The following is a 24582-nucleotide window of genomic DNA, read 5'->3' as shown; positions in this document are numbered from 1 at the left end:
CAAACAAAAAATGTTTGAGAAAAATTCAGATTTGTTATCGAGTTTTTTTTCTCTAGCTTGAAAATGATACATCTTTCATTTGAAACGATTTAAGCATGCTCACATTGCTTAAAATATTTGCTTAAAATGGTAGATACTATCGAGGCAAATGTGAGTTAAGTCTCACATTGCTTAAAATAGTGGAAGTTGAATAATTTATAAGTGATAGGACCCATATATAGTTGTTCTTAAACTCACTTATATAATTGTTTTTAAACCCAATGTGGTTGATCCTCGACTGCCCCCTCGTAACCCAACAGTTATATCAGAGTCGATGGTTCGACGACAAAGGGGTTTAAAAACCCTCTAATTTCAAGAAAATTGTCATACATAATTTTTTTTTCAACACATAAAATATATAAAATAACATTGAAATATATTTGTATACATCAATACATAAAATAATATATTTAAGATTACTTTTTTAAATAAAAAAAGTTAATATTTTTTTAATATATATGTAAATTTGATCTAATTAGGTCGAGTTCGAATTCATCATAAAAAATGTAGCAATGTTAAACCTCTTAAGGATATCTTTATATTCATTACCATGTAAAATGTCTTTACAATTGTGTACAAAAGACATTCACAAAAAAAAATGATATATCTGATTTCATTCAATGTTATTTTTTATATGTATTATTTCGACTTCAGAAATGGACCATAGTAATAAGAAGTAAAATAATATTCCTATAGTTTTATCTTCACTTTCGTTATCACACAAATGTTTATGACTTGCAAAAACATATATGAAGACCACAAGATGTTTGTTAACTTCTCAATCCAAAAACTACATATGTGGGCAAAGCAACTCGAACAAAATAACAAATAATTTAATAGTATATATCCTATTGAAATCATTTGAATTTGGTAGGATAGGAGGAGTATAGTAAATACATTTTATCATGGAAGCATAGTTTTATATTTCTCATGCATACATTGCATCATTGCTTAGATTGAAATTATTACTTAAATCAACCTCAGGTATACAATGGACAAACCCATTTTCCACCATTTGATTTGGAAATTTAACATGTGAATTGAACATCACATTACTATGATGATACTCTCCATTAAAGGGTCCCTCTTGCATTGCACTTTCTTGAAAAGCTGAATTTTGATCAAATCCATTTTTCATGACCAAAGAGTCAAGTGAATTTGTAGAGTTCCTACCATTTACTTGATCAAGTGAAAGCCATTCAGCAAACAAGAGTTTTGGTAAGGAACTTTGATGAATCTCTTTGGCTATGTTGTAATTTTGTGGATCTTGAGTTGCATGGTTTTGAAGAGAGAGTGAAGAGTTCAATGTATCTGAGCTTGAGCTAGCATGGTGATGAATTTGTTTATGAGATTCTATTTCCATAGCTTTGGCCACTTTCTTTTTCAAATATGAATGCCAATAATTTTTTATCTCATTGTCTGTCCTTCCTGGTAAATGTTGTGCTATTTGTGACCACCTGCCCAATATAATTTAAGTTTCTCTCATTAGTCTTCATTTAATGGGGAAATTAGTACATGAAAAAAAAGTTTATAATGCATGGTTTGTTAAATCTACCATAGATGTAACAAAAAAAAAATCTATGATAGACCCGTATTTGAAAATTGTTCAAAATTTCAATGACAATGGGTATGGTCTTTTAAAAATAAAAGTTTACAGTTTTCCTCGATCTCATCTTTACGGCTGATATGATAACTTGATCGATCTAACTTTAATCGAGTCATTGCTTCAACCGTAAGAAATAAGAGGAACACATAACCTCGAAATAGGTTTAGTTTGAATATACATAATTTAGGAATATAGTATAATCAATTTTTTTTCTCAATGATAATAGATATTGTCTTCTAAAAGTAAAAGCTCACAGTTCTCGTTCTCATCTTTTCGGCTGATACGATAACTTGATCGATCTAACATCAATCGAGTCACTATTTCAACCGTAAGGAAGAGGAACAGATAACCTTGAAATAGGTTTAGTTTGAATATTCATAATTGAGGGATATAGTATAAACAATTTTTTTTTTCTCAATGTTCATCCATTATTAAAAAGACCATGCCATTCATGCCAATTCTGGTTTGACTTATCAATTCTTGCTTCATTTTTTTTTGTTTAAATAGGATCCAGTTGCTTCTATAAAATAGAATAGAATTACATATGATAAACCCACCAATCCAATTACATCCCTAACTTGAGACTCAAACATCAAATTAACATTATATTGTTTTCATCTTCCTTGCATTAATATTTTGCACTTCTTAAAAAAAAATCACTTTGAACTTTTGGATAAAATTAAAATTATTAAAATTTGGAAATAAAAAATAAAATATATTTACTCTACTAACTTACTTGTTGCCTAAGATGTGATGAAGGGTTAGGATTGTCTCCTCCTCCTGTTTGCTGAACTTCCCTCTCTTTAATCCTGGCCTTAGATAGTTAATCCACCTTAATCTGCAACTCTTTCCATTCCTTTGCAAGCCTATACATATATGTTATTGTACTCAATTAGATAGCACAATTGAACATGATCTTATACACTATGGATCTTCATATTAATCCATACTTTAGCAAAAACCAATAGTTCTTAAAAAGTAAGGACTAAAGAGTTATTTATAAATTTTAGTAGTGCAACAACCTTAAAAAGAATTTAGATGGAAAAAATATTATTAATTAAATTAACGCATATAACTATTTTACAACCGTTTCTGAGTGAATTTGAAATTCATCTCTTAAGATATACAAAGGTCAAACTCTTACCACAGAAGTGACACCGTGTGGACAATAACATAAAATTATAATGATATATTTGAAAATATGATTAGGAAACAATGCACTTTTGATATATACTTATAAAAGATTAGAAACATGAAGAAGAAAGAAACCAACCTGCTTTAATAGGGACAGAACTCCAGCATCCATGACCATGTTTAAGGATATAGTTTCTGAGATTATGATCTTCTTCAGGAGACCATAAACCCTTCCTATGTTTTGGTTTTGTCTTTTCTAATTGTTGGAACCCCATTTTGTTTTGCCTTACAAAAAATCACTTTAAATGTTATGTTTGGAATTTGGATTCTCTACAAGAGAATAATATAGAGTAGACTCATATAGAGGTATGGAAGAATATTTGGTAAGGAAAATAGTGTACAAGTAGACTAATATATATAAAGGATGAAATGGTTGTAATTGTTCATTTTTCTACCATTTTTTCACTAATAATGTTGAAATAATTAACAAAATAAATGTATATAATAATTTTTTTTTGAAGAAGCTAAATTAGCCCACCCAAATTGGCACCAGAGAGAATCAAACCTCAGACCTCAAGAGGAGCACACTCCCAGGTCCCAAACCAATACCAATGCATCAACCCAAGTGGGTTTTTAAATGTATATAATAAATAATTTTTGTCAAACAAATAAATAATAAATAATTATGTACTTTGTCTCTTAAGTTGAAAACGTGTTCCCCTTATTGAAATTCACCCTTGCAGACTCAAAGGGTGCAAACATGGAAAATGTTGGAGACTAATGTATCATTGTTTAACATATTTCTTTACTCTAATCTTATTCAAAATTAGTTGATTTCATGTTCAAAGTACCCCAAAAGTTATATACTTATATGATTTAATTTTTGATACACTATAGATTGAGTTTTGTCTTTATTCTCAAACGGCTACTATAAATATTTTTATGAAAACCCAAAAAAGTAAATTGTGGTAAAACATTAGATTGTAATAATGGTGTATATTTTTGGTTTCTTTTCTACATATTAGTATGAACAAATAATACTAGTACATTAATGAATTTGCACTGTCAAAAATTACAAGGAATAGTGGTGTCTTTATTTGTTGGATTTGAATTTGCTGCATTTAGAGATTATATGCATTCATGCAATCAATATATCGATGATCGTTGGATTAAAATCGGTTAAGATTTTAATACATATATATTTTTATTTTAAATTTTTTGAGAAAAGCAATAATTTTTAGATTAAAATCTGAATTATCCGATCTCAATTCAACGCTTACCGACGTATTCACTGCTGAATTGCTAGCTATGGCAAATCCCAATCCTTATTTGCTGAGTTTGTGTCCTAATTTTTTTATATTTTTACCTATTATGAAAAGTCTTATTTTATGTGAAAAGGCTTTGTTAAAAAGATATGACAAGTGACTTCAGTACTCACATACCAACATAAACTAATGTATAATTGATGAAACTTCATGTTATTCTCTAGCCAGGTAGACTAAATGATAATGAGGTAATAATGGAAATCAGCTTATTCAAGTCAACCTTTGTCTCTTGCCAACACATTCTCTGCCGCCCAAGATCAATTAACAAAACTTTTTTATTGTATAGTTTAAACTGTACACATAATTTTTACTACATTGCAAATAAAATATATATGAATCAACCTATCATTATGGTTGGTTCAGTGGTGATTGGCGTTGGACTTGGTAGGGAGGACCATAGTTCGATTCCCCGCAACTGCAATCAGGAAGGAGTTGGAACCACTTGATACAAAAACTGACATCCGAATCAGATTAGACGGTCAAATGAGCCGGTACCGATGGTGATAAAAAAAATGAAGTTGCATGTGTAAATTACTTTAAATCCTATAAGCACATGTTTTCTAGATTAAGGATTTTGAAAGATTGTCCAAAATGGTTAACAAAAACTAAAAATACGTACATAAAGATGAAAGGTTAAGATGAAAACTCATGAAATTCCTCGTTTTCTATAGCATGTTTATAAATTTTTATTACGTACAAATTTAATGTAGTTGTTACAACATGAAGTTTTTGTCTTCTGTCAGAGGTTGATGTATACAATTGATGTAATAAAGACCAACATCAGATAATTAGGAAAGCTTGAAGAATCTACAAGCATGCATGTGTTGAAGTTGCTATAGGAGAAAAATTTGTCCTTACTAGAACAATTGCACCTTCATTATTCCTTGGTGAAAGGAACATTTGTACAATTTTTGGCAGAAATAACATGAGTTCATTAATGGTGAGAGACATAAGCTAAAAAAAAAAGTACTAGTGAATTAGATCCATTTTATAATCATTGCAAAACTTGGATGAGCATGTGTACAACAGTATTCACCAAAAATGACAAGGATGGATGCTGTTCCAAGAAGAATCTCATTAATTATAAACACCTACAAAGAACACTGAAAATACATTTTAGAGTGGCTTAAAGTGTTTTCAACCTCTGCCTAACTGGTTTACTGGCTTATGATCGTATATTTTGATGACGTGACGTGTCTACTTGTCATTTTTTTATTTGCAATTAAATTCACTTGGATATTTATAATTTTTTAATAAAACAAAAAAACAAAATGTATAAATGGATTTATAACTTTTTAAATCTCCTTTTCATATTGATTAATGATTTTAATTTTGGAGACTCATTCATAAAAAAATTACCTACCAATGATAATGTGTCTTCTAGAGGTTGTGCTATTGTTTTCAAATGTGATCTTTGTGGTACTAGCCTAGAATCCTCTTTGCAGAATATCAAATTTAGAGTTGGTTGCAGAATATCATTGACATACATATTGACACTAGTTTTGTGCAACATTTTTCCTCACCTCTTGGGATAAGTCTTGGTCTGGCCAGTGCAAACTCGTCATCCATAGACCAAAATACCTTTATTAATATTTTTAACACTATTTTTATTTTACAGAAATAGTTGCAGATTTCAAGATAAAAAAATAAATCGAAAAGAAGGTATAATTGGAAGACTGAAGAGCGCGTGCAACACTCAAGGAGCGCAAAAAAAGAAGTCCTTATTCAAATATATCCGGCAAGCCAGTGACTTGATTTTAATTATTGCCAATGGCAAAGCACAATGGATATATAGGATCAACTTGGTCTGCTGTTATAGTATAAGATCATAATAATTAACTAATAATACAATATAAGCTAACATGACAATTATATGTGGGTTGAATATTAATTTAAGTCGGTTGGAGTATAATAATAATTGATGCTATATAAATAAAATGTTGAATATCTTAGTTGATTTTAACTAATGACTTTTCACTTGTGAAATAAGAAACAAGTCCCCATTTTAAGGGGTTACTTTTCCATTGACTATAATCTACCACTTTTCAAGATTACAGAAGCCACATTCAAGAGGGGGGAAAAAAAGCATGGTCACACATTCTATGTTGTCAATTCTTTAGAGTGAATTTGTTAGAACAAAAAATAAGGCACAATATAACCATTATATTTTCAACTATGACTTTACAAAGATGTATAGGAATGTAAAAAATGGTAATACTAATTCCTAATTATTCAGTCCTCATAAACCAATGATAAAACAGAAATTAAAAAGAAAAACATAAGGTTATTATAAATTAATCAGTTGGCACATGCACATGTATGATGTATGCTTAACTTATTTCAGAGAATCACACAAGTTAGGTAGCATGATCAAATTTGATGCTAAAATTCTAAAATGGAATATTTGGAGTTGGTAATGTCCCTTCAATTTGTGGCATATACCAAAGCAACCCATGGACTAATCCTAGGGCATATGTTTGTATTAATACTACATTATTCCTAATTTCATATTAACGTGTTTATTTTTCTTGATTTCTTTTGTACTTTTAGTAAAACAGCTTATTTTGTTTTACTATTTGTAAATATAATATAAAATATAATTTTTCTGATAAATATAATTTAAAACATCTATTCCTTCTCATCATAATATGTCTAGTAAGACTTTGGTTAAAAGTCCTCGTAAGCATAACTCAATTGGCAGAACATTGTATGTTATTGTAGGGGTCCGACACTCCTACTTATTCACCTTAAAATGTGAAATTCTAGCCACTAGATTACTTAACAAAAAAAGTCTAAGGCTATAATTAATTAATTGATTTTGTCAAAAAAAATGCTGTAATTAATTTCAGAGACTTGTAAGCTAATTACCCAACAAAATTGTAGGCGTGCCATAAGCACAAAAGGGCGTAAATAAGCAAAACTTGAAGCACGCTGTGCACGTATAATTTAAAAAACAAATAGAAATTATGCCTAAACTTACTTATGTCATCATTATCTTACTATATGTCTAAACTCATGGAAAGAGTGAAGAATCATTATCTGCCGTCTATTATCTTGTAAAGAAAAATGGAATCTTACGGTTGTTGTCTTTTGCATTTTTATCTGGTGTGTTACTTGTTTTGTTGCTGACATTTTTGTTTTATACGAATGAAAGTTGAGGGCTTAAGCAAAATTATTCAAGAGTAATTTTTGTTGTATTCAATCAGAATACTTTGAACAGAATATTTTTCTAAGTAAATAGATAACAAAGATGGTTACTCTTCGTCTCCCATGAATTGCATTATTGGAAGATATCTCCCAATAAGATGTCCACTACCGAAAGAATCTCCCGATAAGATTTGTACTACCAAGAGATATCTCCCAATAGATGGGGGACATGGGAGGATTTTAATCAATTTAGGAGACGCTAAGAGCAACCATCAACAAAGATATACTAGTATGATTTTTTTTTTTTTTTGTGAATTATAATATTTTCTTTGGTGAGTTGATATACTAGTATGTGTTGTGCGCAAAGTTACTTTAACTTTAATGCAAGGATATTTGGAGGTCAAGAATTCAAGTTGAAAAATGAACAAAACCTTCCAGAGAATTGGATAGGGAAAACCTCTATCTAACTAAATTTTCAAATTGTGTCTTACATTTGCTCTATACATTTTGTTACACGAGGGTTATGTCGTATTTCTAATGTATAATTTTATCCCCTCCTGTTCCTTTCATGATTAATCCTCCCAAAAAAATACAATGAAAACCAGTGTTGTACATTCCTTTACATTTCCATTCTGATATTGGCAACTTGAGCAGGGCAGGGAAACAGACCATGTGATAGCGATGGTCATCCACGGTATTGATTTCAACTTCGGCTTTTTCAGGCCTAGCATGCGAGTTGTTTCCCATCTTGGGTTGACAGCCGCAATATATCAACCAACAATCCAATGAATTAATACAAAGTTACAAACAGTGATACAAATTACAAATCTATTTAGAAACACACTTCAAAAATCAGTTCTCTAGCCAGATTATGCAATGATAATAAAATTAAGGGTTTAGGATAATGCAACAAATAAGTCCTAGTTCTCAAAATAAGAAATGGAAGTAGAATTCTATCAGCGTCTAAGCTTCCAATTACGGTCAGTTAGTGATCATTTTAAACTGGAATCTGGAAAGTTGCTGAGGAATGGTCGATATGACTGGTCCATATCTCTGCAATTAATTGACACCAAAAACTCGTAAGACAAAACACATCATAGAATTATTAAAATATATTTTGACTGCCAAGCATAATAATAGTAGTGTCAAAACTAAAATCTTGCAAGATGAAAACTTTTAACATGCACCCAAAAAGGAAAACATTTTGTTGGAACCGAATACTCTCCTACATCAAATTCATATGATTCCCTTATTTGAAAAAAAATAGTTTCAGTTGACAAGCATGTTTTCCCATTAATTAGTGATAACCATTTTAGATCTCTACATTTTGAAACTTTATTCTATAATTGAGTGACAGAAGACAAAAATTATAATAATTATCATACCTGAACATTGTCATAGAGTTCAAACAATGGAACAGCAAGCAGCTTCAAGTTTTTGGGTACGGCAAAGTATTCCCTCTCAGATAAGTGGACAAGGAAAAGCTTCTTGCATTCCTGCATTCAAAATAGTAATGGATGTTGTGAGCATAGACAGACCAATAAAACTAGCAATACAAGACTTTCAATGATATTGCCATCACAAATTACCTTGGGTTTGGTTATATGAGGAGGACAGTATGGATACATTATGGTTTCAAAATTTGGCCTCCACCAGATTGCAACACATTCACCGATCTGCACGATGCCAAGGATAAGTCATGAGTGCATATAAACAAAAAGCTTCGTAGTAAACGTTCTGGTTTCATGCATCTAAAAGGTACGTGATCATACCTGCCAGTCAGGTACAAGAGCAGGTGAATTAGCGCCAAGCTTGCTGGTCAATTTTCTCTTCAAGCCGTCAATTTCTGTTAACAACCAAAAAAGTACATTTAGCATAATTGCAATTTTCAGACTACCATATTCAGAGCAAGGAAGTAAGATCTTACCATTCTCCCCTGGCTTGAGACGACCACCTGGGAGTTTGCAAAATGTGTTCCCAATTTGCAGAAGAAGAATATGAGGATGATTGTGTTCTTGAACCTACACAAAATTGAAGCATAAAGCTGAGACCTGACAATAAACAGAATCTCCAGGGAAACTAGAATCTTCTTCATTAACATTACCAATCAAAACAATAACACATGATCAATCAGCATGTCTTATAAAAAAAATCTGCAAGTAATTTTTGTTCCATAAAATTCGCACACTTCCCTACTACAAACTAAAATACATGTCTATGCTAAACATATCAATGTCCCTTATTGTACATGTTAGAAGATTACCTAAAGAAATTGTCTAGATTCACTAGAATGCCGATTTTATAATTCTAGTTAACTAGGTACTATATGTAAAGTAGCATGGGGGAGTGGATTGGACAACGGTGCAACATATGTTATGATAAAGTCTAATATATATCATCAATCCTTCAATTCAGATAAGTGACACAACCAAAAAGAGTATAAAGAATGCGAGTTTAGCAGGAGGCAGACAAATAGTAGTTTAGAGGTGAAAATTGGAGAATATACCATACTATAAGTTGTATGATTTAAGAATCTTGGATCTATTATACAAAATGATAGTGAGATAGCGTGAGATATTAACCATAGGATTCAAACGTGTGGATGAAATAGTTAATGCAGGAATGTTTCAGATGTAATTAGTGATAGAAAAATTACCAATCAAACCTATACATAAACTTTAGTGCACAGCCATAAGATTTGTCATGTATGAAATTGAATGTTCAGCAGTAAAAAGCCAGCAAGAAAATAAGATCAACATTGCAGAGATAATAATGCTACCAACATACCAGTAAAATTCCTTCCACGCTAGTCCTCATTCCTTCTTTCATATAACTGAAGTTTGGAAACAGAGGAAATAATTATATTTCAGAACCGTTTTGAGTAAATAATGAATTTGAGAGCAGCACACGGGACAAGTAAAAAGATTATGTAAGAGGAAGTCCAGCTCTACAGTTTACACAGTTTCCTATTTCCTTTTCACTATTTGATTTTGATCCCATATTCACCCAGAAGAGTACTTGAAATTCAAAACCATGTCTAGGTGAAAAAAAAAATCAGCATTCAAATTCAAACTAAGCATTTTTTAAGTCTTTAAATTTAGTTCTTCAGTCCCAGTGCCCCTCTTGAAAGTGAAGCTTTTTATTTTATGTGTAGGGAAGGTTTTGATGTTCTTAAAATTCATACTTACGATACGAGAGACGAGAGAAAAAAATTAAAAAAGGTAAAACAAAAAAATGATCAACATCACTGATAATTCCCTAGTGGTTTCAGATCATTGCCTGTGACAAAGACAGCTGTCATAAACTCATAATAACCACAACAAAAGCAGTTAAGAGTTAGGTGTCGGAGGGAGAGTTAGTAATGGAGGGCCAATGCATAAAAAGGAAAGGAAACGAGTGGGAGAGAAGAAACACGATAGAGAAGCTAGCATGTCGAATCAATCTTGGTCAGCGTTTTGAATTTCTGTAAAGTGGCTCCAACCTTCCATAATGCAAAGCCTTAACAAATTTTACTGAGCCAAACAAATCCGATGAAGCAATTTATGTAGCAGTTTGAGTTTATGCTGACCCCCTGCATTGCACTGAGTACGGTCTTATCATACAACCAGTGACTTATCATCCATGGCTTGAAGGGAGAAAATTAGAGAGAGCTGAAAATATATAAGGGTAGAAGGGTTGGCAGAGATGACAAAAATGATGCAGATGGTTTATGAGAGGAATCAAACTCCATTGAAAGGAATGCTGCTAACCCAGAAAGATAAGAACAATGCAAGGGGTTAATATCCTTCTTCCAGGACAGCTACATATGAAGGAAAGAACTAGGTTCAGGATCTGCAAAGGAGTGTAGGAGGTAACTCAGATAGAGGCCGCTCAAGTAATATGCAGGTAGATTGGAGCAAAGGTGGAATTGGGGGAGCTATGAGACTATCAGGAGCTGAGTTGTGAGATAGAAAGTTACTTTTGATTTGGATGTGATGAGAAAAACAACTCGACTAAGCACATGGAAGCACACAGTCTGGAGTACAGATCTTTATAGCTTCACAGTTGTGGGGGAGTATCAATGAAATCAAGGTGATGGTTTGGTGGAAAATGAGAGCATCTCACAACTTCATAGATGGCAAGCTTGTCCGAGAATTAAGCTCCACAGTAAAAAAAAAACCGAGTATTGTGCAGACAAAAAACCAGTTGCCAAGGCGTATGTAAACGAGTCAAGATGCAGTTGCAAAATTTGCCAGTTCAACAGGATTTTTCTTGTTTGAACTAGTGAGGACACAGGGGTTGTGTTAGGAGTGGAATAGATGCCTCACTGGCTATAAGTTGCGGGAGATCATAGCTAATTTCAAGGAACTAAATCAGTTGGTGGAAATCGGAGAAACAACGACAGTAATAATATCAAGAGAGCCAAACATAGGTTAATCAACTGCTTCATTTTAAACCAGAAAAATTCTGAATACATATAATCTAAATCGACAAATGAGTAAGACGAAGGCACAGTTTTACTAAGCTTGATTTAAAATAAAAATAAAATAAAAAACAGCACTAAATCTACACGAAGGATTAAGATATATCATCAAAACAGATTTCGGGCACATTATGGATTCTTAATAACACCTTTTTTAGGCTTACTAATGAATCCTATACATTTCAATCCTTGAGGAACCAAATCCTGAAACCTTTTGATAACAAGTGATATGAATTGTATTATTGTTAGTATATAATAAGCCATTTAAGCGGCTCTTAAAGCAATGTAATAAGAAAAAGAGTATTTTTTTATTTTTTTGACGGAAGGAAAAAGAGTATGGAAGACTTAAAAATTCAGTTTTGATCCACCAAAACAGAAATTTAGTTCTTGATGAGGTCATAACAGTGTAGCAGTTTACATAACCAATAATTTATAGGGAAAAATCAAATGAAAAGACATTAATTTTAATTTATAACAGTGGAGTAAAATTGGGAATTGGGGTTTTCTAGGGTTTTAGGGTTAATAGTGCGTGACCTAGCGAATAACGATTCTATGAAATTAATTATAGGGTAGTAATGAAAAATAAAGAGGGATAAGAAAGATACTGACTTTACTTTCATACGAGCGAGACGATCGGCGACGGAGGTATCTTTCTCCATCTTTGGCTCCTTGGTGCCGAAGGTGTAGCTTGACAATGGATATGTGTTTACAACCTGAGACGGTATCATTTTCGAACTGTTTTCTCTTTCTATTCTCTTGTGTTGATTTTGAGGGAAAGAACGAGATGAAGAAAGAGAGAAGAAGAGAATAGAAGAAGGAGAAAGAGGAGGGAGGGAGATGAATCAATGTCAGTCTTTCTGGAAGTCTTAGGACTGACTGCCCTGTCACTGATGCATACAGCCAAACCCAAGATCTCAACTTGGGCCGGGGGCCCGTTCCACCAACTCTTGTTTTTTCTTTTTTTTTTAAAAAAATAAAATAAAAAAATAAACTAAATCTATTTTTGTTACACAATTTTATTTTTTTTAGGAAAGGAAAAATATATTAAATAAAAACAGATATACAAAAATTTGGAGACATTAAACTTACTTGACCCATGTAAAAGAAATACATCGTGATAAATCAAAACAATCTTAACAGATTATCACTCTTCACGAGGGTAATCGAGCGAACCCGCGTACAGGCGCGAAACAAAGTTACAAAAGGGGAATAGTAATAATTTGCAAACAGTAATCAGGATTCAAACCGGTCGTCAACACGGAATTCAAACCCACGTACCAATAACTTCCTGAGCAAATCAGCAAGTATCAAAGCTCTTTCGAGCAAAACAATCGGGAAACAGTCGCGGGGACTATGACAGATAAGCACCTGATACGAAAATTGGAGGCAAATCTAACACCTTGAGACCTGCAAATCTCAATAAATCTGGAGCATCAGAGAAACAAAGAGCAGTAACCCAACATAACCAGTAACACAATAAAAGACGTATGAACCCAGATCGAGCGATGAGTCCAACACGTTAGTCACCAACCAAACTCTTTCGGGTTATAAGAACAAACAGACACTTTCGAGTCTAAAAAATCAGCCACAATCAAACAAATCTAAAATCTCCCCAATCTCATAACAAACAAAAATACGAAAAACGTAAAAACAAACATAAAAATAAAAGCCAGGGACTTACAAAACGAAAAAACCTCGACACAAAACACCCCGACTAACAAAACCGTCGATGATAAGGTTGCCCAACGACGAACACACAAAGAAACTTCGACGAGAACAAAATCCAACCCTTCCAAATTGATAGAGTATATAATATACAAATATAAATTTAACATCGTTAAAAAAAAATTACTAGTAATGATTATACAAACAAACATATATTAAATGATATAAATTATAATGCTGCAAACATATATTAAATTAAATTAAGGAAATGAAGAGAATAGATAAGTTAGCTAAGGTATTTTATTATTCATAAAATTGCATCTTTACATGAACTGTTATGAATATATTATTAGTAGATGTCCATTAGTCTTGGCCCATATTCATTGGCCCATATATTGTCCTATAAATAGAACATATGATACAATGTAATATACATCTTAAATAAAATAATACAAGAGTCTATTCTCTTTCTCTCCTTCTTCTCTATTCTTGTCATTATCTAGGAATAGTTCATAACACGTTATCAGCACGATAGTCTCTCTCCCCTCTCAAGAAAGGTATAGCAACCATGGGAGGTGATAATTTTATTTCTTGTATTTTTTTATTCTATTTTTTCGTTTTTTTTATATTGATTCACAAACTTACGATCCAGAAGTATCGTGGTGAAATTTTTGAAATATGAATCATGAAGATTCATAGTATGATGAAATTTTAAAATATGAATCCTGAAGATTCATAAGCATAAGCTTCTAAAAGTACCGTAAAACATCTTTTAAAATATGAATCCTGAAAATTCATAAGCATAAGCTTCTAAAAGTACCGTAAAACATCTTTTAAAATATGAATCCTGAAGATTCATAAGCATAAGCTTCTAAAAGTACCGTAAAACATCTTTTAAAATATGAATCCTGAAGATTCATAGATATAAGTAAAATGAACATCAATCCCTGAAGGATTGAATAAATAACTGATTTGATCTGTTATACAGTTCTTGAACAATTTAAAAATCAATTTGTATTCCCCACGAATTCCTGAAAAATTCATTACGGATGCATCTTTGAAGGATCGTGCAATTAGATCTATATGTTCTTGAAGAACTTAAAAATTCAAATTTTATTCTCCATGAAATCTTGATGAATTCAATTGTGACACATCCCTGAAGGATGTAGAAAATATCTGATAAGTTCTGAACAATGTTATTTATACAACCAAAGCTATGAATAAAATAACTCATATTTAGTCTTATAAGTGTAGCTCAAATGGTAGCTATTAGAGATATTATTAAAGTAACCGGAGTTTAAATCCCAGATTCTACACTTCTCCACATTTAAATGTGTGAGATTCTAACCGTTAGACTACTTAAGAAAAGAAAAAAAAACTCATTTACTATTGTAATTGTATAAGTTAACATGTAGATAGATAATTTACATTACTATTATTGTAAGTTGACATTTTAAATAGACATTTCAACATTAATAATAACATATGTCTTTCGTATTATTTTTAGGATAATTTGGTGTTTATAACACATTGTTTATTTTATAAACCAAAAAAGTTCACATTGTTTTGAATCAGTTTTTTTTTTTTTTTTTTGATAAAATTGTTTTGAATCGGTTGATGATTTTCATTTTTTTTTTTGTTTCCCTCAAAGTGGAGAAGAACCAATGTAAAAAAGGGTTTCTTGTCTTGTTCTAAAAAAGAGTTGACATGTTGGTAACTAGCAAGTGGTAAGTGTTTAGCTTTTCCCACGCATTTCTTCAAACACATTCCCGACAAAATTAGAAGGGCGCCAAATTTTCGCAAACAAATCCACCACCACCGGAGCAACTCCGACCAAATGGGTAAGCAAAAACAACAAGTCATTTCCCGTTTCTTCGCTCCTAAACCCAAACCCCCTCCACCGACCACCGATCCAACTCCACCTTCTTCCTCTCCTCGTCCCACCCCTCCCACTCCCAAAATCTCCGCCACCGTCAATTTCTCTCCATCCAAACGCCGCCTAATCTCTCAACTAACATCATCCCCTAACAAAAAACCCAAACTCTCACCAGATACTAACAACCCTATACCCTCTACATCCAATCCCTCCCTCCACCAACGCTTCCTCCAGAAGCTTCTAGAACCTTCTCCTCCAGACCCACAACTTCCTTCATCTTCCAAACCGGTAAAGTTTACTCCTTTAGAGCATCAGGTAGTGGAACTCAAAGCTAAATACCCTGATGTTCTTTTAATGATTGAAGTTGGTTACAAGTATCGGTTTTTCGGCGAAGATGCTGAGAATGCTGCTAGAGTTTTGGGTATATATGCACATATGGATCATAATTTTTTAACTGCTAGTATACCAACTGTTCGATTAAATGTCCATGTGAGGAGGCTTGTAAGTGCAGGGTATAAGGTTGGTGTTGTTAAGCAGACTGAGACTGCTTCCATTAAAGCCCATGGTTTGAACCGGGCTGGCCCTTTTTGCCGAGGCTTGTCGGGGTTGTACACCAAGGCGACGTTGGAGGCAGCTCAGGATTTGGGAGGAGGGGAAGATGAGTGTGGGAGTGTGAGTAACTATTTGTTGTGTGTTGTGGAGAAGAGCATTTTGGGAGAGAACAAATCTAATTGTGGTGTGGAAGGTGGTTTTGATGTGAGGATTGGAATTGTTGGTGTGGAGATATCAACCGGAGATGTTGTTTATGGAGAGTTTAATGATAATTTTTTGAGGAGTGAACTTGAGGCCGTTGTTGCGAGTTTGTCTCCTGCTGAGTTACTTCTTGGAGATCCTCTTTCCAAACAAACCGAGAAGGTAGTTTTTATTTGCCAAGGTGTTACTACTTACTACTATTATTCTCATAAGCAATGAAATGTTCCAATATTCCTCCATAAATTTCAATAATTGTAATCTTGTTTCATTATGTTAAAAATTGAACTTCAGACTGTAGTTGGTACTTGTTAGAATCTAGTTGAAACAATTCTGATGGTTGGAATGTTGATGTTTGATACTGCAATGAATGATGTATCTGTCATACAACATACATATACCATGTAAGATTGGATTGATAATCCAGGAGGTTATTTCATGGCTTGCTTATTGGAAAAGGAGACAATTTAGAGGACGGCATCAAAATATACTTTATGTTAACATTACTTATTGGCTTAGGAGTGAGGATCTTTAAAATTGTAAGCATTCAGATATAACTTAATTTGTTTATATTTCAATAAAATATTTCTTGCTTTCCAGTTTGTGGAAAAGGAAAAATATTCACAGCCAAGGAACGTTCATTGTTAAGATATTTGTTATTGGACCACCCAGAATTGTATGCTTCAGATGTTCAGTCCTATTAATAAGTGTGAGGTGTGAAGCTTAAAGCCCAAATTCTAAGATTTATCATAAAAGGATAATAAAACATTATAAACATCAAATATTTAAACATCAAATATTAAAATTACAGTTTTAAGCTTGAAATATGCTGGTACAATACAAATCCCTTATCTTAGCTCAAATAGTTGATGCAAAATCCTGATTTAGATCTGTATTTCAATACAGTAGATGGAATTTTGAACTGAACAGAAGACGAAGTTACCAGAAAATTGAATTGGATGTTTTGATTGTAACAATCGACACAATATAATGCACAGGTATACTCATTATTGATCCAAACACTGACTTAATACTTAAATTGGTCCTCCAAAAAATTTGAACATCAATTTTAATCCTTCATAGTATTACTAAGCATTAGCTTAGGAATAAATTGATGTTCCAAGATCCATTCAGGGATTAAATTGATCTCTATTTCCAATATTAAATTAACCAAGTTTATTAATGGATTCATTGAAGGACCAACAAGATATCCCATGTATTTCGATGATCAATTTCAGTATTTATTCTTACCATTTATGTACTGTGCATATTTGTCCTCACTACATGGCTTTTCCATCTCAGTTTTCTTGTAATTCAATATATCACCATTTAAGGACTGTTGAAATGATACAGTGCTTAGAAAACATGTCTTAATTCGTAAGATATTTTATGTTCTTATTAATTAATATTAGATGGAAATTTTATACTCGTGTTAAATCATGTAATAATCCTTACAAGGAGGCATGTTTTCATAAACATTAGATGGTTCGCTTACAGTGATCAGAAGGTCAAGTTGATCAATTATCAATGTAAATTCTCTAACCCTAAGATCCAACTGTATGATTTGATTTTTATTAGTTATTACTGGCTTTTGCTGGACCCTCCTCAAATGCCCGTGTGGAGCGTGCCTCACGAGATTGCTTCACTGATGGAGGTGCTTCTGCTGAAGTTATGACCTTGTATGAGAACATGCATGTTGACAGTCCACCAGATTCAATGCAAAGCAATGAACTAACCGAGCATAGAAGTCAGCAGATGGTAGTTAAGGTACCAACTACTGATATTTAATTATTTATAAAACTCGTTATCCTTCCAGCAAACTTCAAAAGTCTTGAAATTACTATTATTTTATTATTTTGAGTATGCATTATGCTACCAGTCAAAATATGTTTTGTGATTTTGAAGCATGCCATCGGAGTTTGTTATTATAGTTTATAAGTCAAAATCTGTTTAACTTTTGTCTAAGTAGGAGCAAAACGGAATAGGGAATACATGTGTAGTAAGAGACACACAAACCATAGCTTGGAGGTGAAAATTGGATAACCTACAATACGGTAAATCTCATGTTCAGATAAATCGGGTCTATCATACAAAGTGAAAAGGATAAAAAGGGAAACCTCAGATATGACTTGTAATATTGAATTGTTAGTCAAGCTTAGAGAAATGCTTTATGGCACTTATTGTTGAGTGGTAAAAAAACTAATAATAAAAACGCAAGCTTAGTGTTGCAAATGAGAATTTTAAGATGGATAAGTGGTTACACAAGACATGATTAGAAATTAAATCATCAGAGAAAAAGAAAGGGTAGCTCCCATTGTAGAGGAGATAGTAGAGTTAGAGTCTCATCTTAAGTGATTTGGGTATGCGTTGACAAAACCTGTAGAAACATCAGGCTCAGTAAGGATAGTTGACTTTATGGATGTTTCTCCATTAGTCAGAGGTAGAGGCAGACTAAAGAAAACTATGTCAAACGATTAAGAGAGATTTAGAGGTAAATATCTTCAAACTTACTTAACAAGCCTCTTGATCCATGTAATGAACTGCAAAAAGGATTCGATGTTGTTATAGCGGATTGTAGTGTATGATAATGCAATCAAAGAAATTGCTGAATTTGAAATGCTTCTCTTTTCTATTAAAGTCTTACCAGATGCCTACAAATTTAATTTTACTTTCCAGATTATAGCTATACATTCATTTTTTATGCAATTTCTATTGATAGCATACTTATAGTTTTACCTCTACTCTTTTGATTTTAAAGGAGGTAATGAACCTGCCAGATTTGGCGGTCGAAGCTTTGGCCTTAACTATTCGCCATTTGAAGAGATTTGGTTTTGAAAGAATTCTGTGCTCAGGTGCTTTAAGGCCCTTCATAAGCAATACAGAGATGACTCTCTCAGCCAATGCACTTCAACAACTGGAGGTAATTATAAAATGACAAGCATACTCTACACCTACATGCTGGATGTTTCAATTTTTTCATTTTTCTTTTTTGGAAGTGTGACAATTATAGTGAATGGAAATGGTTCACATGATCATTTTGTTATCAACATAAACTGCAAATGGTTTTTCCGAAGATTATCAGAAACGTGGTCAAAATTAAAATTAGCTTAAATAGTCAGTGAAATCGGCCCATTAACCCAGTGTCACAAGAGTTTCCACTATTTACTAATCCTGTTAACATGACTTGGACCAACATTAACATGGTTAAATTGACTATTAATCAATCTAACCGTTCACTTAAACCGCCCTTTCTTTCTCTGGTTCAGGTATTAGTTCTTAAAGATTCATATAAAATAATTAAATTATAGTAATTAAGGATCATGACTTCTTATTGGCTCTACAGCTAACATGTGTAAGCAGGATTAGTGTGATAGTTATAGTAATAAAGTATCGTGGTTTTTTGATTGCCTGTGACAACAGCATGCATACTTATATTCTTTTACATGGGTCACATAAGCTCGTGCCAGCTTAAAATAATCTTGCAGATTATTGCTGCTGATGAAGGTTTCCTATGTTTTCAGGTTTTACAAAATAACAGTGATGGATCTGAGAGTGGTTCCTTGCTGCAAATTATGAACCAGACTCTTACTATATTTGGTTCCAGGCTTCTTAGGCATTGGGTATGGGAATGCCTCCATTCCTGATATATCATCATTGAGTGTTAAATTATCGATTATCTTCCTTTCACCAGCCAAAAAAGTTATTTGTTTAAATGTTGTTCATGTGCATGATACAGGTATCACACCCATTGTGTGATCAATCCTTGATTGCTGCCCGTCTTAATGCTGTATCTGAAATCGCAGAGTCCATGGGAACTTGTAATGGCATGAAGAATCTTGAATGTTTTGAGGAAGATTCTGATGTAGCAATTGTGCAGCCTGCTTTAGCAAACATACTTTCATCGGTTTTGGCATCCCTGGGCCGGGCACCTGATATACAGCGTGGGATTACTAGAATTTTCCATCTCACTGCTACCCCATCTGAGGTGAAAAATAGCTTTTTGTTGGATGTTCATGTATTTCACTATATGATGTAATGTAATCAACTGTCCTATCTTCCTTGTGATCTTTGTTCACATTTTAGCTTTTCATGAGAGGGAGATAACAAATATAGCTAAACATCTTCTTTTAACTTAACGGCAAGAATCTCTGTTTGGTACATGCCAAGATGTTGTTAGTGATTCTTCAGTACATAGTTTGATTCATTGAGTTGGAGCAGCTAAGGATAAAATCATGATTTAAAACCCATTCAAGTTGTACAAATGGGTCTGGATGCAACAGGAGTTCAGCATAAATTGACCTAGATACCTAATATGAGTTTTTCTCTCTCTCAATCTTTACCTAGGTATAGGTTAGGCCGTTGAACGTTGATTAAGGGAGTTAGGGGTTAGGTTAGGGGTTTGGATGATTGTATCTGAGTAACTGAGAAAAATCAGGTATGGGGAAAACCTTGTAAGGTGATTTAGCACACCTTGTACCATTCACTCACAGAATAATGTTCCTTCATTCTTTCTTCTTCTTCTTCTTCTTTAGTTCCTAACACCTTCTCTTTGTATATTTCTAGTATCTAAAATATAGCCAACAAATAAAGTTATGTAACCTATTTGAAATGAAGATCATGACTGTTTTCAGGCAATGTTTGCATTTTTCTGGGTTAAGAAAGTCAACGACTAATACATTTATTTTTTGGTAAAAATGTTTTAACTGTTTTTTTATGTAACCTATTTGAAATGAAGATCATGACTGTTTTCAGGCAATGTTTGCATTTTTCTGGGTTAAGAAAGTCAACGACTAATACATTTATTTTTTGGTAAAAATGTTTTAACTGTTTGAGAATGAGAACTATAAAGTTTCAATGCAGTGTGAAGCAATGATTATGAGTATTGCTATTTCTCAACTTTTATACTTATAGTCATTCAGATTCTTCATAGGTCATATTAAATTGGTATAAATTCAGTTAGAAATATTTCAGTTGACCAGAAAGCTTCTAGCTGTTGATTGCTTCAATCATGCCATCTTTTTACAGTTTATTGCCGTTATACAAGCTGTTTTGTCTGCTGGAAAACGGCTTCAGCAACTTAACATAGGAGAGGGGGATAGCGATGATAGTAATAATAAATTGCGCTCTGAATTGTTGAAGAAGTTAATTTCAACTGCTTCCTCTGCAAGTGTTATTGGTAATGCTGCAAAGATGTTGTCATCTTTAAATAAAGACTCTGCTTATCAAGGAGATCTGATAAATATGTTCGTTGCAACTGAGGGACAATTTCCAGAGGTTTGTGTGTATCTGTGCGAAAAAAATTATACTTTATAATTTGTTTCTTTTTGGATTTCATTTTGTACTCTCTGCTTCATTTTTAATATATGTTAAAAATATGACTATAAATAGGTAATTACAGCTAGAAAGGATTTTCAGATGGCAGAAGAACAATTAGATTCTTTGATTAACTTGTACCGCAAACGGCTTGGAATGCGAAATTTGGAATATATGTGTGTTTCTGGTATAACTCACTTGATAGAGGTAGTTTGACTGAGCCACCAAAATATTTTATATGGGTTTGATGGTTGGTTGTGAATAAGTTAAAATTGTTATTCATTTTGGCTGCAGTTATCAACTGATGTAAAAGTGCCTTCAAATTGGGTCAAGGTAAATGGCACAAAGAAAACAATTCGGTATCACCCTCCTGAAGTAGTTACAGCATTGGATGGGTTATCCTTAGCGAAAGAGAAGCTTACTGTTGCTTGCCGAGCTGCTTGGGATAGCTTTCTGAAGGACTTCAGTAAACACTATGCGGAGTTCCAAGCTTCTATTCAAGCACTAGCTGCTTTAGATTGTCTGCATTCACTTGCCATTCTTTCAAGAAATAAGGTCTGTTATTGAAGGATTTCTTAAGCACCTCCAAATGTTTGTACATTTTTAACATGGTTCTCTATTTACTGTGACAGGGTTATGTCCGCCCAGTTTTTGTAGACAATCATGAGCCTGTTCAGATACAAATTTGCTCTGGTAGACATCCGGTATGAATTTCACGGTTTGAAGTTTTGTATGTAATTCAAATTGATGTTTACTTGAATGTATTTGAGCTGCAAATGCCTGTTATGATTTGTGTTTGTATATTTAGTGCATGTTATTGGTATCATTATTATTAATTTCCTTCAAAGGGCATTGGCTTGAGAAACAAAATAATTCTGCTTGATGGTTGCAGATACTAGTATACTTGAAATGACTTATACAATTTTATCTGGTGTTAGCATAACCCTTTTTTATTCATTATTATATATTTCCTATATCAGATAACCAGAATCAGAATATTCTATTCTAAAAAATTATTGGGGCTGCTGTACTTTTGACTTCAACCGAGTTGATTCAATTTTCTCACTGATTGGTAACAAAGGGCTCATTATTGTAAGTCATTTCTCACCAGGTTTTGGAGACTACCTTACAAAATAATTTTGTCCCAAATGATACAAACATGCATGCAGATAGAGAGTACTGTCAAATTGTAACTGGACCCAATATGGGGGGGAAAAGTTGCTATGTTCGCCAAGTGGCTCTGATCACTCTCATGGCTCAGGTAGGATCAATACACTGTCAGCTATATTTATGCTTTGAGTTAGTCTGAAGGGAAATTATCCTTTCTGGGAAAAGTTTATTTTCTTATACATTGAATGTCTTGAAATTGAGTTAATTTTTTCTTCCAAATTATTTCCTATACTATCAAAATTATTGAACTATTTCCTCCTCCAAAATATTTAACCTTCTGCTTTTATTTGACATCCGTGTCCCTTACGGCTGTTGCTTTATTGAAAATTGCCCCGATCTCTCTAGGTGGGTTCCTTTGTACCAGCATCATCAGCAAAACTGTATGTCCTGGATGGGATCTACACCCGGATGGGTGCTTCTGACAGTATTCAGTTAGGGAGAAGCACCTTCCTAGAAGAATTGAGTGAGACATCACATATACTTCATAGATGTACAGGACGTTCACTCGTTATACTTGATGAGCTTGGGAGAGGTACAAGTACACATGACGGCATGGCCATCGCTTATGCGACATTACATTATCTTCTGAAGCAGAGGAAAAGCTTGGTCCTCTTTGTCACTCATTATCCAAAGATTGCTAGTCTGGAAACTGAATTTCCAGGGTCCGTAGCAGCATATCACATGTCCCATCTGACCTCACACAATGATGCGAGTGGAAAATCCGATGATCATGAAAATGTCACTTATCTATATAAGCTCGTACCAGGTGTTTCAGAGAGGAGTTTTGGTTTTAAGGTTGCCCAGCTTGCACAGGTATATTCATGGCATTTTATTACATTACTTCCTGTGATGTCCCATAATAAGAGTCATTTAAGGTTTTTTTTAAAACATCATTGAAGGTTTATTCAGAGTATGAAAAACTATTAATGAATGGATTTGTGAAACAATTTAACAAAATTATCCTTGTTACAACTTACATATTGAGTATATTAGCCATTGTCATAAATGGATTTGGGAGTGATGTGCACAATATTAGTTTTGGGGTAAAATTAAAATAAATAATTAATATTACTTTGATAACACAAAATGATTATTTCAGACATTTTTTCCGTGTTGAAAAGGCATTTATTTTGGGTCAGAATACTTTGCACAGCTCCTAAAGCAATTAATTTACTCCTAGAGCTACTGCATTCATCACAAACAAATATTATGGCTAGAAAATTTAGGGATTGCCTTGATATCTGGGTTTGACAACTGAGGTCTCAAATCTAATGATGTAATTGTTGAATTTTCGTATATATTGAATTTTCAGTTACCATCACATTGCATTAGCCGAGCTATTGTCATGGCTTCCAAACTAGAAGCACTAGTAAACAGTAGAATGCATGGTAGATCAGGAAAGCAGTTGTTGTTGGATGCACCTGTAATTGATCCAGAGCATGAGCCACATGATTGTCCACATCAAGAATTTGGTAGTGCTTATAAGGAATTCTATTCAAACTTAAAAGCTGCAATATTAGATGATGACCATGCAAAAAGCTTTCAACTTTTAGAGAATGCTAGAAGCATTGCAAAGACATTAGTTAGCAGGTGAAGCACCTATTTCGTATCTCGGTAGTAATTACCTCTTTCGTATATCAGTGGCTTTCCTATTATATTAACAGAATAGACAACTTAAACCATTGACTTAGTTCTTACTTGTGAGATTTATCTGCATAAGATATTTACTAACAGAATTCTTCTCCTGGTTGCAGATGAGGGTGTAGCCAAGTAGTTTTTTTAATTATTTTTTGCGTGATTGACTAGCTGGTTAGTTTGTTGGTGCTAATAGCAGTTGCTTCGAAATTTTCATCGCAACTAGTTTTTTTTTCCCCTTGTGCTTTAACATGTCAATCCAGTTTGTATATATGACATAAGATGCAGGGTTTAGAAGGTCTCCTCTAGTGTTATATATTATAGGTAATATTTTGATTACAATTTTTATATATTCGTTGAAGTTATGGCTTCCGATTTTTGCTTCTTTACTCCCTCTTGCCTTGTTTATATTTTTGTAATCGCGGTTATGCTTCGGAACTGATTATATTTTATGCAATGT

The 24582-nt window shown here is 33.2% G+C and overlaps 3 protein-coding genes across 3 annotated transcripts; 1 reads left to right on the top strand and 2 right to left on the bottom strand.

The window, feature by feature from the left end:
* Positions 1-737: 737 nt before the first annotated feature.
* LOC123917963 (transcription factor LAF1) lies at positions 738-3215 on the bottom strand. Its single transcript, XM_045969883.1, has 3 exons — positions 2919-3215; positions 2382-2511; positions 738-1496 (listed from the first exon to the last, which is right to left on the bottom strand). Exons 1-3 carry the CDS (start codon positions 3052-3054, stop codon positions 968-970), a joined length of 795 nt encoding a protein of 264 aa, XP_045825839.1. The 5' UTR covers positions 3055-3215; the 3' UTR covers positions 738-967.
* A 4696-nt stretch (positions 3216-7911) lies between these two features.
* LOC123899658 (pre-mRNA cleavage factor Im 25 kDa subunit 2) lies at positions 7912-12594 on the bottom strand. Its single transcript, XM_045950852.1, has 7 exons — positions 12323-12594; positions 10039-10084; positions 9179-9272; positions 9024-9097; positions 8841-8927; positions 8637-8747; positions 7912-8304 (listed from the first exon to the last, which is right to left on the bottom strand). Exons 1-7 carry the CDS (start codon positions 12439-12441, stop codon positions 8233-8235), a joined length of 603 nt encoding a protein of 200 aa, XP_045806808.1. The 5' UTR covers positions 12442-12594; the 3' UTR covers positions 7912-8232.
* A 2458-nt stretch (positions 12595-15052) lies between these two features.
* On the top strand, positions 15053-24511 carry LOC123902564 (DNA mismatch repair protein MSH3). The gene is made up of 13 exons (XM_045952327.1): positions 15053-16169; positions 17583-17771; positions 18763-18924; positions 19526-19624; positions 19741-19989; positions 21030-21278; positions 21393-21524; positions 21612-21872; positions 21950-22021; positions 22429-22578; positions 22833-23300; positions 23800-24077; positions 24242-24511. The coding sequence occupies exons 1-13, from the start codon at positions 15216-15218 to the stop codon at positions 24243-24245; spliced, it is 3267 nt and encodes a 1088-aa protein (XP_045808283.1). The 5' UTR covers positions 15053-15215; the 3' UTR covers positions 24246-24511.
* Positions 24512-24582: the final 71 nt, after the last annotated feature.

This window comes from Trifolium pratense, linkage group LG1, assembly GCF_020283565.1.
Source record: "Trifolium pratense cultivar HEN17-A07 linkage group LG1, ARS_RC_1.1, whole genome shotgun sequence".
Taxonomy (NCBI): Eukaryota; Viridiplantae; Streptophyta; class Magnoliopsida; order Fabales; family Fabaceae; genus Trifolium; species Trifolium pratense.
The sequence above is the reverse complement of the archived record's forward strand: the minus strand, read 5'-3'. Positions and strand labels throughout refer to the sequence as shown.